The 21390-nt window shown below is 41.0% G+C and overlaps 1 protein-coding gene across 2 annotated transcripts in view; it reads left to right on the top strand.

Annotated features, from left to right (window-relative positions):
* LOC139751558 (uncharacterized) overlaps positions 1-21390 on the top strand; it is a 346101-nt gene that overhangs the window by 89995 nt on the left and 234716 nt on the right. For both annotated transcript variants that reach the window (XM_071667109.1, XM_071667108.1), the window contains one exon: positions 17662-17810. In XM_071667109.1, coding sequence (XP_071523210.1) covers positions 17662-17810 — 149 coding nt within the window. The remainder of the gene's footprint in view (positions 1-17661; positions 17811-21390) is intronic.

Genomic DNA, 21390 nt, shown 5'->3' with positions numbered 1-21390 from the left:
ACGTCCTTTGCTCTCACCTTTTTCCATTCTGTACTCAGTCTCTCCTGGTACTTCCTCACACAAGTCTCCTTCCCAAGCTCACTTACTCTCACCACTCTTTTCACCCCAACATTCTTCTTTTCTGAAAACCTCTACAAATCTTCACCTTGCACCTCTCAGCACATTAACATTCCTAAGTCTCTCTATCGCGCGCCTATCAATTAACGCGTAATCCAATAACGCTCTCTGGCCATCTCTCCTACTTACGTATGTATACCTATGTATATCTCTCTTTTTAAACCAGGTATTCCCAATCACCAGTTCTTTTTCAGCACATAATCGTTACTCCCTCTGCTGTTGTCACAGCCATGTATCTAAGCTGGCTCCTGTACGTATGTCCGAAAGCTAATTCTTCTATTCATGTCTCAGAGTTATCCCTCATAGTCGTATCTTAGAGTTAACTTACTGCCTTGTCTCAAAGCTGACCCTGTACTTATGTCCAAAAGCTAATTCTTGTAATCATGTCTCAGAGTTATCCCTCATAGTCGTATCTTAGAGTTAACTTACTGCCTTGTCTCAAAGCTGACTTCTTGCTTCCACCTCACCAGGATTGATTCTTGTTTTCTTATACAGACTTAGCTGCCATGTAGTAGTATAGTTAATGTCTATTCTATTGGGCTGATTGTGGGGAAGGGTAGTCTGGTAGCATCCAAATTCTGTTACATCCTAGAATTTTCAAGGAACTTTAATAAGTGCAGTATCAACAGTTGTAATGGAAACCTACTGTATTCCTTTGAGACTATAGGGTTCAGGGAGAAGTAAGGATTTCTGTGAATCAGAGGGAAATCATTCTAGGATCAGGTAACATCATCTGAATCACATTGTCAGAAGTAGGACTTGTGTGAAGTGCAAGCTACTCCCCCCATATTCATAGTGTTCTGTAATTTTCAGCTTTTCAGTAGTGTTGTGTTTCTTAAATCCCTTAGCACATACAACACTAATAGCAATGATATTTGCCATAATTTGATACAGAGAGACAGCTATTTGCACCATAAAAAACACTACAGTTACATGAAGACATGGGCACTCACTAAGTTTGCTTATATGTTAACCAAGCAGGCACTTATCGCAGACTGGCAGGTAGTGACCAAGCTTTGGCCTGTTTCATCTTGAAATTTGTGTTTAGATTATATCTTTGTTGGTATATTTGCACTGAAGACAGTATTGCACCATGAAATATATGTAAATACATGTAATACTATGGTATGTAAGAAGAGAGAACATTGTACGTTACTGAAATAAAGAAAAAAATGCTCTGAAGTGATGCACAACAGACTGTTACATGATCTCTGTTACATCCCTAACTTTGTTCAATGGGTCTTTAACTAAATTTTTGTAGTGCAATGGACTTCTACAGAAATATCTGCTAAATCACAGAATTAGTGTGGTGGGGTCTGAAGGGTCTTTTAGAAGCTGAATTCTGATATGTTTAAGTTCATTAGAACAGTCTGCTGTATGTTTCACACTTATGATAGCTAACACAAATGATGTCCAAATTCTATTCTGACAAAAGCAAAAGTTTTATGAAACTAGAATGATTTTAAGAATGATATTGTAATGTTATTTGCTAAACACATTTTACATATTTAACTCCTTACGATTACAGAACCAGTAAAGTTATGCATATATAGGATAACTGCAAATTGTTATCAAAAAGTGGGGGATACATTTGGATATGAAAGTACGCAGGTTTTGATAGAGGTATATAGCATATTGCAACAAAAATGGAATGATGATATCACTGTTGATCTTGTAAGCATTGCTTAATTAGAACAGTTTAAATTTATAACTAGTAGCATTATGCAACAGAGGAAAAGCTTCCTTATTGAGGTACACACTATGCAGCCAGATGTTATTAGATAGATATTTTGAAAAGTTTGGTGCAAAATTAATACTTTGTCCCTGGCCCCTATGAAATAGGGAGTACACACACACACACACACACACACACACACACACACACACACACACACACACATGGACCCACAGGGATTTGCATACATGAATGAAATATATGATTAGTGGGTGAATGGGACACTACCCTTCATCAGAATTAGGGTCATTGACCATCATAGAAGTCTTGAATTTTCAGGGTTCTTTATTTACATTTTTTGAAGCAGAATAAATAGAATAGATTCTGTACTATACAGATATCATTCAAACTTCTTCAAAGTAAAAGTAATTGCTAAACACTTCTGCTTAGTGACATAGTACCTGGTATTCCTAAGTTGTAACCATGACTAGCAGAGCCCAGAGGGAGATCATCCTGAAACACCTGGAATAAAGCAGCTCCTAAGTTGTTTGCTACTATGTATGTCTGCCCTGCTAATGGTAGGGTGAAAGTGAGATGTGAAGTTATGCATCTTATTAATAAGGTAAGGGAAGCCTGATCAGGTATGGGTTTCTCTGCAGTACTGTCACTCCCCAGACTCACCTTTGTCACCTTAGGGAGTAACATTCCTGTGACCAAGAGTGACTAGAAAATCATATTTTAACCTCAGTATGCACATGGAGGTGTAACCTAGTCAGCACCTGAGATGGGAAGGGATTTGCTCCATCTGCTGCTGTGCCACAGGTTAACAGATGGATTATCAGTGGAACTCATCTCCTCACAGGCAGTGACTGCATTAAGGCCATCCGAGTGAGGGCTGTTAGAGGCCAACCCAACAACTCCGGCCTCTGTGACATGAGTCACCAGCCTGGTACACTTGAGCATATAGTTCAGTCATGCGCATGTACCCACAGGGATGGGTTAAGGTGCCACAACAACATCGTTAATTTTGTGGCCGGCCGGTTGAGACAGAGGGGATACATTGTGGTTTGTGAGCCTCGTATCCCCATTGCAGGGGATACGAGGGATGAAGCCTGACATTCTTGCCTCCAAAGGGTCACAGATTGTGATAATTGATACTCAGGTCTCTGCAGATTGCTTTGCTCTCTTGGCTGCACACAAGAGCAAGTATATGGAGTATGTTTCATTTACAACTTATGCACATAGCCTGAAGGTATTGTATACAGTATTTTTAATGATTTTGCACATGAAACAAAGTTTGTATAACACTGAACCATCAGAAAGCTAACGTGTCACAGCATCAGCTGCCGATGTGGACTATCTGTGGTTGTTTGGCGGAAAGCTAACGTGTCACAGCATCAGCTGCCCATGTGGACTATCTGTGGTTGTTTGGCATCACCGTCATTCGTGACTCTGAATTTGTTTGCTACTGATAAGCAATCATTTTCTTACACTTATTCACACAGAGCAGAGAATAAGCAAATGACAGAGTTAGTAATGCACATAGGTCTGGCGATGTTGGGGTTTTGTAACAAACTGGCACCAACAGAGGTCAGAGCCCAAAATGGGCAAGTGAGGTCAGATATGGTGTTTTCCATTTGTAACATCATGTTTGCCACTCAAAAAGTTTGGGATTTTGGAGCATTTCAGATTTTGGATTCTCAGATAAGGGATGCTCAACTTGTATATATATATTCTTCTTTCTTTCATACTATTCGCCATTTCCTGCATTAGTGAGGTAGCGTTAAGAACAGTGGACTGAGCCTTTGAGGGAATATCCTCACATGGGATAAGAGTGAGTGCTCAGATTACAGAGGTATAAGTTTGTTGAGTATTCCTGGTAAATTATATGGGAGGGTATTAATTGAGCGGATGAAGGCATGTACAGAGCATCAGATTGGGGAAGAGCAGTGTGGTTTCAGAAGTGGTATAGGATGTGTGGATCAGGTGTTTTCTTTGAAGAATCTATGTGAGAAATACTTAGAAAAGCAAATGGATTTGTCTGTAGCATTTATGGATCTGGAGAAGGCATATGATAGAGTTGATAGAGATGCTCTGTGGAAGGTATTAAGAATATATCGTATGGGAGGCAAGTTGTTAAAATCAGTGAAAAGTTTTTATGGAGGATGTAAGGCATGTGTACGTGTAGGAAGAGAGGAAAGTGATTGGTTCTCAGTGAATGCTGGTTTGCGGCAGGGGTGTGTGATGTCTCCATGGTTGTTTAATTTGTTTATGGATGGGGTTGGTAGGGAGGTGAATGCAAGAGTTTTGGAAAGAGGGGCAAATATGCAGTCTGTTGTGGTTCCAACAATGTTGTATGGTTAATATTCCTTCAAACATACCCATTTTTGCTTTCCGAGATTATGTTCTCAACTTCCACACATTCTTCAATGCTCCCAAAACTTTCACCCTCCCCCACCCTGTGATCCATTTCCACTTCCATGGTTCCATCCGCTGCCAAATCCACTCCCAGATATCTAAAACACTTCACTTCCTCCAGTTTTTCTCCATTCAAACTTACCTCTCAACTGACTTGTCCCTCAACCCTACTGTACCAAATAACCTTGCTCTTATTCACATTTACTCTCAGCTTTCTTCTTTCACACACTTTACCAAACTCAGTCACCAGCTTCTGCAGTTTCTCAGCCAAATCAGCCACCAGCGCTGTATCATCAGCGAACAACAACTGGCGTACTTCTGTCATCCACAACAGACTGCATACCTGCCCCTCTTTCCAAAACTCTTGCATTCACCTCCCTAACAACCCCATCCATAAACAAATCAAACAAACATGGAGACATCAAACACCCCTGCCGTAAACCAACATTCACTTAGAACCAATCACTTTCCTCTCTTCCTACACGTACACATGCCTTACATCCTCCATAAAAACTTTTCACTGATTTTAACAACTTGCCTCCCATACGATATATTCTTAATACCTTCCACAGAGCATCTCTATCAACTCTATCATATGCCTTCTCCAGATCCATAAATGCTACATACAAATCCATTTGCTTTTCTAAGTATTTCTCACATACATTCTTCAAAGCAAACACTTGATCCACACATCCTCTACCACTTCTGAAACCACACTGCTCCTCCTCAATCTGATGCTCTGTACATGCCTTCACCCTCTCACTCAATACCCTCCCATATACTTTCCCAGGAATACCCAACAAACTTATACCTCTGTAATTTGAGCACTCACTTTTATCCCCTTTGCCTTTGTACAGTGGCACTATGCAAGTATTCCTCCAATCCTCAGGCATCTCACCATGAGTCATACATACATTAAGTAACCTTACCAACCAGTCAACAATACAGTCACCCCCTTTTTTTAATAAATCCCACTGCAATACCATCCAAACCCACCGTCTTCCCGGCTTTCATCTTCCGCAGAACTTTTACTACCTCTTCTCTGTTTACCAAATCATTCTCCCTAACCCCCTCACTTTGCACACCACCTCGACCAAAACACCCGATATCTGCCACTCTATCATCAAACACATTCAACAGACCTTCAAAATACTCAATCCATCTCCTTCTCACATCACCACTACTTGTTATCACCTCCCCATTAGCCCCCTTCATTGAAGTTCCCATTTGTTCCCTTGTCTTATGCACTTTATTTACCTCCTTCCAAAACATCTTTTTATTCTCCCTAAAATTTGATGATACTTTCTCACCCCTACTCTAATTTGTCCTCTTTTTCACCTCTTGCACCTTTCTCTTGACCTCCTGCCTCTTTCTTTTATACATCTCCCTCTCATTTGCATTATTTCCCTGCAAAAATCGTCCAAATGCCTCTCTCTTCTCTTTCACTAATAATCTTACTTCTTCATCCCACCACTCACTCCCTTTTCTAATCTGCCCACCTCCAACTCTTCTCATGCTGCAAGCATCTTTTGCACCAGCCATCACTGCTTCTTTAAATACATCCCATTCCTCCCCCACTCCCCTTATGTCCTTTGTTCTCACCTTTTTCCATTCTGTAGTCAGTCTCTCCTGGTACTTCCTCACACAAGCTCCTTCCCAAGCTCACTTACTCTCACCACTCATCTTCACCCCAACATTCTTCTTCTTTTCTGAAAACCTCTACAAATTTCACCCTTTCCCTCCAAGATAATGATCAGACATCCCTCAGTGCACTCTCAGCACATTAACATCCATAAGTCTCTCATCGCGCGTCTATCAGTTAACCGTAATCCAATAACGCTCTCTGGCCATCTCTCCTACTTACTATGTATATTATGTATATCTCTCTTTTTAAACCAGGTATTCCCAATCACCAGTTCTTTTTCAGCACATAATCGTTACTCCCTCTGCTGTTGTCACAGCCATGTATCTAAGCTGGCTCCTGTACGTATGTCCGAAAGCTAATTCTTCTATTCATGTCTCAGAGTTATCCCTCATAGTCGTATCTTAGAGTTAACTTACTGCCTTGTCTCAAAGCTGACCCTGTACTTATGTCCAAAAGCTAATTCTTGTAATCATGTCTCAGAGTTATCCCTCATAGTCGTATCTTAGAGTTAACTTACTGCCTTGTCTCAAAGCTGACTTCTTGCTTCCACCTCACCAGGATTGATTCTTGTTTTCTTATACAGACTTAGCTGCCATGTAGTAGTATAGTTAATGTCTATTCTATTGGGCTGATTGTGGGGAAGGGTAGTCTGGTAGCATCCAAATTCTGTTACATCCTAGAATTTTCAAGGAACTTTAATAAGTGCAGTATCAACAGTTGTAATGGAAACCTACTGTATTCCTTTGAGACTATAGGGTTCAGGGAGAAGTAAGGATTTCTGTGAATCAGAGGGAAATCATTCTAGGATCAGGTAACATCATCTGAATCACATTGTCAGAAGTAGGACTTGTGTGAAGTGCAAGCTACTCCCCCCATATTCATAGTGTTCTGTAATTTTCAGCTTTTCAGTAGTGTTGTGTTTCTTAAATCCCTTAGCACATACAACACTAATAGCAATGATATTTGCCATAATTTGATACAGAGAGACAGCTATTTGCACCATAAAAAACACTACAGTTACATGAAGACATGGGCACTCACTAAGTTTGCTTATATGTTAACCAAGCAGGCACTTATCGCAGACTGGCAGGTAGTGACCAAGCTTTGGCCTGTTTCATCTTGAAATTTGTGTTTAGATTATATCTTTGTTGGTATATTTGCACTGAAGACAGTATTGCACCATGAAATATATGTAAATACATGTAATACTATGGTATGTAAGAAGAGAGAACATTGTACGTTACTGAAATAAAGAAAAAAATGCTCTGAAGTGATGCACAACAGACTGTTACATGATCTCTGTTACATCCCTAACTTTGTTCAATGGGTCTTTAACTAAATTTTTGTAGTGCAATGGACTTCTACAGAAATATCTGCTAAATCACAGAATTAGTGTGGTGGGGTCTGAAGGGTCTTTTAGAAGCTGAATTCTGATATGTTTAAGTTCATTAGAACAGTCTGCTGTATGTTTCACACTTATGATAGCTAACACAAATGATGTCCAAATTCTATTCTGACAAAAGCAAAAGTTTTATGAAACTAGAATGATTTTAAGAATGATATTGTAATGTTATTTGCTAAACACATTTTACATATTTAACTCCTTACGATTACAGAACCAGTAAAGTTATGCATATATAGGATAACTGCAAATTGTTATCAAAAAGTGGGGGATACATTTGGATATGAAAGTACGCAGGTTTTGATAGAGGTATATAGCATATTGCAACAAAAATGGAATGATGATATCACTGTTGATCTTGTAAGCATTGCTTAATTAGAACAGTTTAAATTTATAACTAGTAGCATTATGCAACAGAGGAAAAGCTTCCTTATTGAGGTACACACTATGCAGCCAGATGTTATTAGATAGATATTTTGAAAAGTTTGGCGCAAAATTAATACTTTGTCCCTGGCCCCTATGAAATAGGGAGTACACACACACACACACACACACACACACACACACACACACACACACACACACATGGACCCACAGGGATTTGCATACATGAATGAAATATATGATTAGTGGGTGAATGGAACACTACCCTTCATCAGAATTAGGGTCATTGACCATCATAGAAGTCTTGAATTTTCAGGGTTCTTTATTTACATTTTTTGAAGCAGAATAAATAGAATAGATTCTGTACTATACAGATATCATTCAAACTTCTTCAAAGTAAAAGTAATTGCTAAACACTTCTGCTTAGTGACATAGTACCTGGTATTCCTAAGTTGTAACCATGACTAGCAGAGCCCAGAGGGAGATCATCCTGAAACACCTGGAATAAAGCAGCTCCTAAGTTGTTTGCTACTATGTATGTCTGCCCTGCTAATGGTAGGGTGAAAGTGAGATGTGAAGTTATGCATCTTATTAATAAGGTAAGGGAAGCCTGATCAGGTATGGGTTTCTCTGCAGTACTGTCACTCCCCAGACTCACCTTTGTCACCTTAGGGAGTAACATTCCTGTGACCAAGAGTGACTAGAAAATCATATTTTAACCTCAGTATGCACATGGAGGTGTAACCTAGTCAGCACCTGAGATGGGAAGGGATTTGCTCCATCTGCTGCTGTGCCACAGGTTAACAGATGGATTATCAGTGGAACTCATCTCCTCACAGGCAGTGACTGCATTAAGGCCATCCGAGTGAGGGCTGTTAGAGGCCAACCCAACAACTCCGGCCTCTGTGACATGAGTCACCAGCCTGGTACACTTGAGCATATAGTTCAGTCATGCGCATGTACCCACAGGGATGGGTTAAAGGTGCCACAACAACATCGTTAATTTTGTGGCCGGCCGGTTGAGACAGAGGGGATACATTGTGGTTTGTGAGCCTCGTATCCCCATTGCAGGGGATACGAGGGATGAAGCCTGACATTCTTGCCTCCAAAGGGTCACAGATTGTGATAATTGATACTCAGGTCTCTGCAGATTGCTTTGCTCTCTTGGCTGCACACAAGAGCAAGTATATGGAGTATGTTTCATTTACAACTTATGCACATAGCCTGAAGGTATTGTATACAGTATTTTTAATGATTTTGCACATGAAACAAAGTTTGTATAACACTGAACCATCAGAAAGCTAACGTGTCACAGCATCAGCTGCCGATGTGGACTATCTGTGGTTGTTTGGCGAAAGCTAACGTGTCACAGCATCAGCTGCCCATGTGGACTATCTGTGGTTGTTTGGCATCACCGTCATTCGTGACTCTGAATTTGTTTGCTACTGATAAGCAATCATTTTCTTACACTTATTCACACAGAGCAGAGAATAAGCAAATGACAGAGTTAGTAATGCACATAGGTCTGGCGATGTTGGGGTTTTGTAACAAACTGGCACCAACAGAGGTCAGAGCCCAAAATGGGCAAGTGAGGTCAGATATGGTGTTTTCCATTTGTAACATCATGTTTGCCACTCAAAAAGTTTGGGATTTTGGAGCATTTCAGATTTTGGATTCTCAGATAAGGGATGCTCAACTTGTATATATATATTCTTCTTTCTTTCATACTATTCGCCATTTCCTGCATTAGTGAGGTAGCGTTAAGAACAGTGGACTGAGCCTTTGAGGGAATATCCTCACATGGGATAAGAGTGAGTGCTCAATTACAGAGGTATAAGTTTGTTGAGTATTCCTGGTAAATTATATGGGAGGGTATTAATTGAGCGGATGAAGGCATGTACAGAGCATCAGATTGGGGAAGAGCAGTGTGGTTTCAGAAGTGGTATAGGATGTGTGGATCAGGTGTTTTCTTTGAAGAATCTATGTGAGAAATACTTAGAAAAGCAAATGGATTTGTCTGTAGCATTTATGGATCTGGAGAAGGCATATGATAGAGTTGATAGAGATGCTCTGTGGAAGGTATTAAGAATATATCGTATGGGAGGCAAGTTGTTAAAATCAGTGAAAAGTTTTTATGGAGGATGTAAGGCATGTGTACGTGTAGGAAGAGAGGAAAGTGATTGGTTCTCAGTGAATGCTGGTTTGCGGCAGGGGTGTGTGATGTCTCCATGGTTGTTTAATTTGTTTATGGATGGGGTTGGTAGGGAGGTGAATGCAAGAGTTTTGGAAAGAGGGGCAAATATGCAGTCTGTTGTGGTTCCAACAATGTTGTATGGTTAATATTCCTTCAAACATACCCATTTTTGCTTTCCGAGATTATGTTCTCAACTTCCACACATTCTTCAATGCTCCCAAAACTTTCACCCTCCCCCACCCTGTGATCCATTTCCACTTCCATGGTTCCATCCGCTGCCAAATCCACTCCCAGATATCTAAAACACTTCACTTCCTCCAGTTTTTCTCCATTCAAACTTACCTCTCAACTGACTTGTCCCTCAACCCTACTGTACCAAATAACCTTGCTCTTATTCACATTTACTCTCAGCTTTCTTCTTTCACACACTTTACCAAACTCAGTCACCAGCTTCTGCAGTTTCTCAGCCAAATCAGCCACCAGCGCTGTATCATCAGCGAACAACAACTGGCGTACTTCTGTCATCCACAACAGACTGCATACCTGCCCCTCTTTCCAAAACTCTTGCATTCACCTCCCTAACAACCCCATCCATAAACAAATCAAACAAACATGGAGACATCAAACACCCCTGCCGTAAACCAACATTCACTTAGAACCAATCACTTTCCTCTCTTCCTACACGTACACATGCCTTACATCCTCGATAAAAACTTTTCGCTACTTCTAACAACTTGCCTTCCACACCATATATTCTTAATACCTTCCACAGAGCATCTCTATCAACTCTATCATATGCCTTCTCCAGATCCATAAATGCTACATACAAATCCATTTGCTTTTCTAAGTATTTCTCACATACATTCTTCAAAGCAAACACTTGATCCACACATCCTCTACCACTTCTGAAACCACACTGCTCCTCCTCAATCTGAAGCTCTGTACATGCCTTCACCCTCTCACTCAATACCCTCCCATATACTTTCCCAGGAATACCCAACAAACTTATACCTCTGTAATTTGAGCACTCACTTTTATCCCCTTTGCCTTTGTACAGTGGCACTATGCAAGTATTCCTCCAATCCTCAGGCATCTCACCATGAGTCATACATACATTAAGTAACCTTACCAACCAGTCAACAATACAGTCACCCCCTTTTTTTAATAAATCCCACTGCAATACCATCCAAACCCACCGCCTTCCCGGCTTTCATCTTCCGCAGAACTTTTACTACCTCTTCTCTGTTTACCAAATCATTCTCCCTAACCCCCTCACTTTGCACACCACCTTGACCAAAACACCCGATATCTGCCACTCTATCATCAAACACATTCAACAGACCTTCAAAATACTCAATCCATCTCCTTCTCACATCACCACTACTTGTTATCACCTCCCCATTAGCCCCCTTCATTGAAGTTCCCATTTGTTCCCTTGTCTTATGCACTTTATTTACCTCCTTCCAAAACATCTTTTTATTCTCCCTAAAATTTGATGATACTCTCTCACCCCTACTCTAATTTGTCCTCTTTTTCACCTCTTGCACCTTTCTCTTGACCTCCTGCCTCTTTCTTTTATACATCTCCCTCTCATTTGCATTATTTCCCTGCAAAAATCGTCCAAATGCCTCTCTCTTCTCTTTCACTAATAATCTTACTTCTTCATCCCACCACTCACTCCCTTTTCTAATCAACCCACCTCCAACTCTTCTCATGCTGCAAGCATCTTTTGCACCAGCCATCACTGCTTCTTTAAATACATCCCATTCCTCCCCCACTCCCCTTATGTCCTTTGTTCTCACCTTTTTCCATTCTGTAGTCAGTCTCTCCTGGTACTTCCTCACACAAGCTCCTTCCCAAGCTCACTTACTCTCACCACTCACTTCACCCCAACATTCTCTCTTCTTTTCTGAAAACCTCTACAAATCTTCACCTTCCCCTCCATAAGATAATGATCAGACATCCCTTCAGTTGCACCTCTCAGCACATTAACATCCATAAGTCTCTCTCGCACGTCTATCAGTTAACACGTAATCCAATAACGCTCTCTGGCCATCTCTCCTACTTACATATGTATATTATGTATATCTCTCTTTTTAAACCAGGTATTCCCAATCACCAGTCCCTTTTCAGCACACAACTCTACAAGCTCTTCACCATTTCCATTTAGAACACTGAACACCTCATGTACACCAGTTATTCCCTCAACTGCCACATTACTCACCTTTGCATTCAAATCACCCATCACTATGACCCGGTCTCGTGCATCAAAACTACTAACACACTCACTCTGCTGCTCCCAAAACACTTGCCTCTCATGGTCTTTCTTCTCATGCCCAGATGCATATGCACCAATAATCCCCCATCTCTGTCCATCCACTTTCAGTTTTACCCATATCAATTCAGAGTTTACTTTCTTTCACTATATTACATACTCCCACCACTCCTGTTTCAGGAGTAATGCTACTCCTTCCCTTGCTCTTATCCTCTCACTAACCCCTGACCCACATTTTCTTCTCAGGACCCAAGGGTTTGGATGATGAAGCATTCATAGTGTACAAGCATTTATTGCAGTTTCTTGTGATTTTTCCTGTATTTGTTCTTCAGGTGAGAGCAGAATTGTCAAAGATTAAGCCAGAATTTTTCATATTTAATGCATTTATTATTGTAATGTAAATTAGGAGGGAACACTTTCTTGATAAGAAAGGACTGGGTACATTTGTTTTCCCAAAGATGAAATTGATATATTGCAACACACATTTGTTGTAAGGCCATATTCTAATCTGTAGCTACAGCGCAAAAACATATGTTATCTGCAAACTTGGAGGAAGTGAAGCATTTCAGATACCTGGGAGGGGTTATGGCAGTGAATGGCACTGCCACATTACCCATTTTTGCGTTCATATTACCCATCAGTAATACTGAGTCTCTCACATCAAAACTGTTGACACACTCACTCAATTGCTCCCAAAACACTTGCTTTGCTTCATTCTTTGTGTGGCCAGATGCAGAACTAATTATTACCCATCATTTATGGTCCACTATTTTTACCCACAGCAGAGTGGAGCTCATTACCTTACACTCTCTCATATTTTATAACTTCTCCCACAGCAGTTCTTGCTCTCACACTAACCCCCAGACTTTACCTCATAGACTCTCCAACACCATTCTTCCCTCTTACCTTTGAGCTTTGTTTCAGTCATAGCTAGAATGTCAAATTACAGTATATTCTATAAGTGGTATGAAAGAGTGGCGATTGAGAGGTTGATAGCATGCACAGAGCATCAGGTTGGGGAGGAGCAATATGGTTTCAAGAGTGTTGGATGATGAGTAGATCAGGTGTTTGCTTTGAAGAATATTGGTAAGAAATCCTTGAGAAACAGAAGGATTTGTATATGGCATAAGTGGATCAGGAGAAAGCATGTGATAGGGTTGATAGAGATGTTTTGTGGAAAGTGTTATCAGTATATGGTGTGGGAGGAAAGGCATTAGAAGCAGTGAGAAATTTTTATCAAGAGAGTAAGACGTGTGTGTCAATAGAGAGGAAGGGGAATGGTTCCAGGTGAAGCTGAGTGTACAGCAGTGGTGTCTGATGTCAGTTAACTCTTTATTTGGTTTAGGTGTTGAGGGAGGTGAATGCAGTGGTCTTAGAGAGAGGGACAGGTATGCAATTTGTTATGACGTGAGAGAGAGAGAGAGAGAGAGAGAGAGAGAGAGAGAGAGAGAGAGAGAGAGAGAGAGAGAGAGAGAGAGAGAGATCAGTTTTTTCTGATGATACAGTGCTGGTGGCAAAGTCAAGTAAGAATTTGCAGAAGTTGGTGTCTGGGAGAGTGTGTCAAAGGAGGAAGTTCAGAATAAATTAGCATAAAGCAAGGTTATTAGGCTTAGCAGTGAAAAGAAATAGTTGGGTTGTGAATTCGAATGAAGAAAATAGAGGAAGTGGGATGTTTTCCATAGCTGGGGGTGCACATGAGAGCAAATGAAACCATGGAAGCTGAGATGAGTCACTGGGTGGGTGAGGGAGTGTAGAATCTGAGTGTTGATAAATGTGTGGAAAGAGAGGTCACTACCTAGGAGGGCAAAAATGGGTATATTTGAAGGCATATTAGACTTTTGGATATTAATGTGCTGAGAAGTGCAACTGGAGGGATGTCTGATCATTATCTTGTGGAGGCAAAGGTGAAGATATGTAGAGGTTTTCAGAAAAGAAGAGAGAATGTTGGGGTGAAGAGAGTGGTGAGAGTAAGTGAGCTTGGGAAGGAGACTTGTGTGAGGAAGTACCAGGAGAGACTGAGTACAGAATGGAAAAAGGTGAGAACAAAGGAGGTAAGGGGAGTGGGGGAGGAATGGGATGTACTTAGGGAAGCAGTGATGGCTTGCGCAAAAGATGCTTGTGGCATGAGAAGCGTGGGAGGTGGGTTGATTAGAAAGGGTAGTGAGTGGTGGGATGAAGAAGTAAGATTATTAGTGAAAGAGAAGAGAGAGGCATTTGGATGATTTTTGCAGGGAAAAAATGCAAATGAGTGGGAGATGTATAAAAGAAAGAGGCAGGAGGTCAAGAGAAAGGTGCAAGAGATGAAAAAGAGGGCGAATGAGAGTTGGGGGTGAGAGAGTATCATTAAATTTTAGGGAAAATAAAAAGATGTTTTGGAAGGAGGTAAATAAAGTGCGTAAGACAAGGGAGCAAATGGGAACTTCAGTGAAGGGCGCAAATGGGGAGGTGATAACAAGTAGTGGTGATGTGAGAAGGAGATGGAGTGAGTATTTTGAAGGTTTGTTGAATGTGTTTGATGATAGAGTGGCAGATATAGGGTGTTTTGGTCGAGGTGGTGTGCAAAGTGAGAGGGTTAGGGAAAATGATTTGGTAAACACAGAAGAGGTAGTAAAAGCTTTGCGGAAGATGAAAGCCGGTAAGGCAGTGGGTTTGGATGGTATTGCAGTGGAATTTATTAAAAAAGGGGGTGACTGTATTGTTGACTGATTGGTAAGATTATTTAATGTATGTATGATTCATGGTGAGGTGCCTGAGGATTGGCGGAATGCTTGCATAGTGCCATTGTACAAAGGCAAAGGGGATAAGAGTGAGTGCTCAGATTACAGAGGTATAAGTTTGTTGAGTATTCCTGGTAAATTATATGGGAGGGTATTGATTGAGAGGGTGAAGGCATGTACAGAGCATCAGATTGGGGAAGAGCAGTGTGGTTTCAGAAGTGGTAGAGGATGTGTGGATCAGGTGTTTGCTTTGAAGAATGTATGTGAGAAATACTTAGAAAAGCAAATGGATTTGTATGTAGCATTTATGGATCTGGAGAAGGCATATGACAGAGTTGATAGAGATGCTCTGTGGAAGGTATTAAGAATATATGGTATGGGATGCAAGTTGTTAGAAGCAGTGAAAAGTTTTTATCAAGGATGTAAGGCATGTGTACGTGTAGGAAGAGAGGAAAGTGATTGGTTCTCAGTGAATGTATGAGTTTGGTAAAGTGTGTGAAAGAAGAAAGTTAAGAGTAAATGTGATTAAGAGCAAGGTTATTAGGTACAGTAGGGTTGAGGGTCAAGTCAATTGGGAGGTAAGTTTGAATGGAGAAAAACTGGAGGAAGTAAAGTGTTTTAGATATCTGTGAGTGGATCTGGCAGCGGATGCAACCATGGAAGCGGAAGTGAATCATAGGGTGGGGGAGGGGGCGAAAGTTCTGGGAGCATTGAAGAATGTGTGGAAGTCGAGAACATTATCTCGGAAAGCAAAAATGGGTATGTTTGAAGGAATAGTGGTTCCAACAATGTTGTATGGCTGCGAGGCGTGGGCTATGGAAAGAGATGTGCACAGGAGGGTGGATGTGCTGGAAATGAGATGTTTGAGGACAATATGTGGTTTGAGGTGGTTTGATTGAGTAAGTAATATAAGGGTGAGAGAGATGTGTGGAAATAAAAAGAGTGTGGTTGAGAGAGCAGAAGAGGGTGTTTTGAAATGGTTTGGTCACATGGAGAGAATGAGTGAGGAAAGATTGACCAAGAGGATATATGTGTCAGAGGTGGAGGGAATGAGGAGAAGTGGGAGACCAAATTGGAGGTGGAAAGATGGAGTGAAAAAGATTTTGAGTGATTGGGGCCTGAACATGCAGGAGGGTGAAAGGTGTGCAAGGAATAGAGTGAATTGGAATGATGTGGCATACTGGGGTCGACATGCTGTCAATGGATTGAATCAGGGCATGTGAAGCGTCTGGGGTAAACCATGGGAAGTTCTGTGGGGCCTGGATGTGGAAAGGGAACTGTGGTTTCGGTGTATCATTACATGACAGCTAGAGACTGAGTGTGAACGAATGGGGCCTTTGTTGACTTTTCCTAGCGCTACCTCACACACATGAGGGGGGAGGGGGTTGTTATTCCATGTGTGGCAAGGTGGCAATGGGAATGAATAAAGGCAGACAGTATGAATTATGTACGTGTGTATATGTATATGTCTGTATGTGTGTATATATGTATACATTGAGATGTATAGGTATGTATATTTGCGTGTGTGGACGTGCATGTATATACATGTGTATGTGGGTGGGTTGGGCCATTCTTTTCGTCTGTTTCCTTGCGCTACCTCGCTAACGCAGGAGACAGCTACAAAGCAGAATAAATGAATAAGATGAATTAGATATGAAGTTGTATGGAAATGAGTTATGGGATATAAATGAGATTATACAGAAGATGGTAATGATAGAGTATGGTTAGAGAGCAGAAAGGGATGTCATGAAATGGTTTGGATATATGGAGAGATTGAGGAGAGGTTGGCAAAGAGGATAAATGAGTCAGAAGTGAAGGGAATAAGAAGAAGGGGAAAACTTAATTGGAGATGGAAAGTTTATAAGATTTTGAGTCCTCAAGTCCTGAACCTGCAGGTGGGTAAAAGGTGTGCATGGAATAAGTAAATTGGAGAGATGTGGTATATGGGGGTAACATGCTGTCAGTGGATTGAACCAAGGCATATGAAACAAATGGAAAAAACTACAGAAAGTCAATTAGGCCTAGTTCTGTATATGGGACCATGGTTTTGATGCATTACGCATGACAGCCAGTGAATGGATATGAGTAAATGAAGCCTCTTTTTTGTCTGCTCCTGGTGCTATGTGTCTAATATGGGGAATGGTGAACAGATATGAAAAAAAGAAAGATGGCTCTCAATGATACCATACTCTTGGTGTTGAGTGGTTGATGTGATGTGAGAGTTGCTACTGTCAGTGGAGAAGGACCTTAGTATGCCAAGATGACTCTTAAGGTAGGGAGTTTTCTATACCAGGCCTCATGAAGTTTTTGTCAATCTCTCCTTCCCCTTGTTGGTAAGCTTTTATTGCTCACAGATCAGAGTGAACCTTGAAAGAAATGTGTTTTGAGGCAATTTCATGGATGTACTTTCTGCCCCTCCTTCTCTTGTCTTTAAAAGGGTTTTTCATTCTGATTGTGAATCATTGGGTTAAGGTCTGTTTTCCAGGAATAATGAGGTGTGTCTCCAACAGCTACCTGGGGTTGATAATGTCATTACTGAGTGAGGATGTTGAGTGGTCAGAGGGCAGACCCTAGCTGAGCCAGGGTATTACTTCTTATCAGTTGATTATCAAAGGGTGAGAGGGGTGTATAGCACTTCACCACTAAGGTAGAGGCCTAAGAGCTTTCTAATCCTCAAAAGGCAAAGATATTTCTCATTGCTCACAGGACAGCCTCCTAGATAATGAATATTTCATACTTCGGAACTTATAATTTTTACTTTATAACATCTTTTCTGCTACAAATGCTGAGCTGTTTTATGCTTTGGAAATACTTAATGTACTATGTTCTCCTAGGTAATTTGCGATGCCACATCAAGCGTGTCCACCCAGTTAACAAAGCTGGGAAGCAGTTATTTGAATGTGAAGAGTGCTCCTGTGTGTTTAAACGTGCTGGAAGTCTTAATGCACATATATCACGAGCCCACACCAGTGAAGCAGTAATTGTAAGTTTATAGATATCTTTTATAACATTTTGGTTCTTTTTGCTTAATTCTATATCCGAGTACATAGATGCAGTAAGTGCATGGAGTCTAAAAAGAGAAAGAATTGCATGCATATGTATGTATACTTATAAAAGTTATTAAGCATTTATCATTTTCTTTCTAATATTTTCATCTAGTCTAATTATTGTTTAATACTCTAATAGGCTAGCCAGAGTTCATAGCATGGGTAGAACCAAACTCAAGTAGAAATCAGGAGTGTAATTCTTTGTAGGTATACAGTAATACGAGGTTTTGTGACTTTTGTTACATTCTAAGTGCAAGGACAATACAGCATTGTCCAGGTTTATATACAAATGTTAAGGGTCAATAGAAATATTGACCAGTGAGAAATGAGTGTAGTAGGCGGCTGCTTCCTTGTCTGACCTCGCCACCTAAGATCAGTGGGTCATACTTTTACATGACGTCTCCAGTTCTCATTCCACTTTTGCTGTGACAGGTCAGACATTGAGAGCTGGACTGGGACAAGTAATAATGACATTACGTAAGAGCATGCCCTACTGACCTGAGGCAGCAAAATTTCATTGGTTAGCTGCATTCCCTATTCATATCTCATTGGCTAATATTTTGTCTTTTGATCCTTGACTTTTGTACATAAACCTGGACCATATCGTACTATCCTTACATTTGATAATGTGAAACTAGTAACAAAACAGTGCATTACTGCATACCTTAAAAGAATTAAACTACTGGTTTCTACTTGAGTTTGCCTCGGCCAGCTTATTGGTAGTCTACCTGAGCTGTTTAAGAGAATCATAGGCATCAGCAAGAAATTGACATACTTAATTACCAGTCATATGCAATGAAATATAATTGTTATATTTATTTGTTATACTTTGTCTGCCTCCTTTGTTAGCAAGGTAGCACAAGGAAACAGATGAAAGAATGGCCCAACCCACCCACATACAGATGTTTTGGAAGGAGGTAAATAAAGTGTGTAAGACAAGAGAACAAATGGGAACATCACTGAAGGGGGCTGTTGGGGAGGCAATAACAAGTAGTGGTGATGTAAGAAGATGGAGTGAGTATTTTGAAGGTTTGTTGAATGTGTTAGATGATTGAGTGGCAAATATCGGGTGTTTTAGTCGAGGTGGTGTGTGAAGTGAGGATAGGGGAGAAAGAATACTTCCCACGCATTCCTCACGTCTTGTAGAAGGCAACTAAAGGGGACTGGAGCAGGGGACCAGAAACCCTCCCCTCCTTGTATTTTAACTTTCTGAAAGGGGAAACAGAAGGAGGAGTCATGTGGGGAGTGTTCATCCTCCTCGAAGGCTCAGATTGGGGTGTCTAAATGTGTGTGGATGTAACCAAGATGAGAAAAAAGGAGAGAAGGTAGTATATTTGAGGAAAGGAACCTGGATGTTTTGGATCTGAGTGAAACAAAGCTCAAGGGTAAAGGGGTTGAGTGGTTTGGGGATGTCTTGGGAATAAGGTCAGGGGTTAATGAGAGGACAAGAGCAAGGGAAGGAGTAGCACTACTCCTGAAACAGGAGTTGTGGGAGTATGTGATAGAGTGTAAGAAAGTAAACTCTAGATTGATATGGGTAAAACTGAAAGTGGATGGAGAGAGATGAGTGATTATTGGTGCATATGCACCTAGGCATGAGAAGAAACATCATGAGGCAAGTGTTTTGGGAGCAGCTGAGTGAGAGTGTTAGTAGTTTTGATGCACGAGACCGGGTTATAGTGATGGGTGGTTTGAATGCAAAGGTGATTAATGTGGCAGTTGAGGGAATAATTGGTGTACATGGGGTGTTCAATGTTGTAAATGGAAATGGTGAAGTGCTTGTAGATGTCTGTGCTGAAAAAGGACTGGTGATTGGGAATACCTGGTATGTAAGTAGGAGAGATGGCCAGAGAGCATTATTGGATTACGTGTTAAGTGATAGGCGTGTGAAAGAGAGACTTTTGGATGTTAATGTGCTGAGAGGTGCTACTGGAGGGATGTCTGATCATTATCTTGTGGAGGCGAAGATGGAGATTTGTAGCGGTTTTCAGAAAAGAAGAGAGAATGTTGGGGTGAAAAGAGTGGTGAGAGTAAGTGAGCTTGGGAAGGAGACTTGTGTGAGGAAGTACCAGGAGAGACTGAGTACAGAATGGAAAAAGGTGAGAACAAAGGACGCAAGGGGATTGGGGGAGGAATGGAATGTATTTAGGGAAGCAGTGATGGCTTGTGCAAAAGATGCTTGTGGCATGAGAAGCATGGGACGTGGGCAGATTAGAAAGGGTAGTGAGTGGTGGGATGAAGAAGTAAGATTATTAGTGAAAGTGAAGAGAGGGGCATTTAGACAATTTTTGCAGGGAAATAATGCAAATGAGTGGGAGATGTATAAAAGAAAGAGGCAGGAGGTCAAGAGAAAGGTGCAAGAGGTGAAAAAGAGGGCAAATGTGAGTTGGGGTGAGAGAGTATCATTAAATTTTAGGGAGAATGAAAAGATGTTTTGGAAAGAGGTAAATAAAGTGCATAAGACAAGGGAACAAATGGGAACATCAGTGAAGGGGGCTAATGGGGAGGTGATAACAAGTAGATAACACCCACATACACATGTATATACATAAATGCCCCCATACGCACACATACATACCTATACATTTTAACATATACATACATATACATACAAAGACATATACATATATACACATGTACATATTCATACTTGCTGCCTTCATCCATTCACGTCGCCACCCCACCACATATAAAATGGCACCACCCTCCCCCTGTGTGCGCATGAGGTAGTGCTAGGAAAAGACAACAAAAGCCACATTCGTTCACACTGAGTCTCTAGATGCCATGTGTAATGCACCGAAACCGTAGCTCCCTTTCCACATCTATGCCCCACAAAACTTTCTATGGTTTACCCCAGACGCTTCACATGCCCGGGTTCAATCCACTGACAGCATGTTGACCCTGCTATACCACATCGTTCCAATTTGCGCTATTCTTTGCACGCCTTCTCACCCTCCTGTCTGTTCAGGCCCCTATCGCACAAAATCTTTTTCATTCCATCCTACCACCTCCAATTTGGTCTCACACTTCTCATTCCCTTCACCTCTGACATATATCCTCTTTGTCAATCTTTCCTCACTTATTCTCTCCTTTTAACCAAACCATTTCAGTACACCCTCTTCTGCTTTCTCAGCCACACTCTTTTTATTACCACACATCTCTCTTACCCTTTCATTACTTACTCGATCAAACAACCTCACACCACATATTATTCTCACACATCTCATTTCCAACACATCCACTCTCCTCCTTACAACTCTAACTATAGCCCATGCCTCGCAACCATATAACATTGTTGGAACCACTATTTTTCAAACATACCCATTTTTGTTATCTGAGATAACGTTCTCCTCTTGCACACATTCTTCAACACTGCCAGAACCTTTGCCCCCTCCCCCACCCTGTGACTCACTTCCACTTCCATGGTTCCATCCGCTGCTAAATCCAGTCCCAGATATCTAAAACACTTCACTTCCTCCAGTTTTTCATCATACAAGCTTACCTCCCAATTGACTT

The sequence above is a fragment of the Panulirus ornatus genome, chromosome 11 (assembly GCF_036320965.1).
Source record: "Panulirus ornatus isolate Po-2019 chromosome 11, ASM3632096v1, whole genome shotgun sequence".
Classification (NCBI taxonomy): Eukaryota; Metazoa; Arthropoda; class Malacostraca; order Decapoda; family Palinuridae; genus Panulirus; species Panulirus ornatus.
Note: the sequence above shows the minus strand (reverse complement) of the source record. Positions and strands in the feature narration are given on the sequence as shown.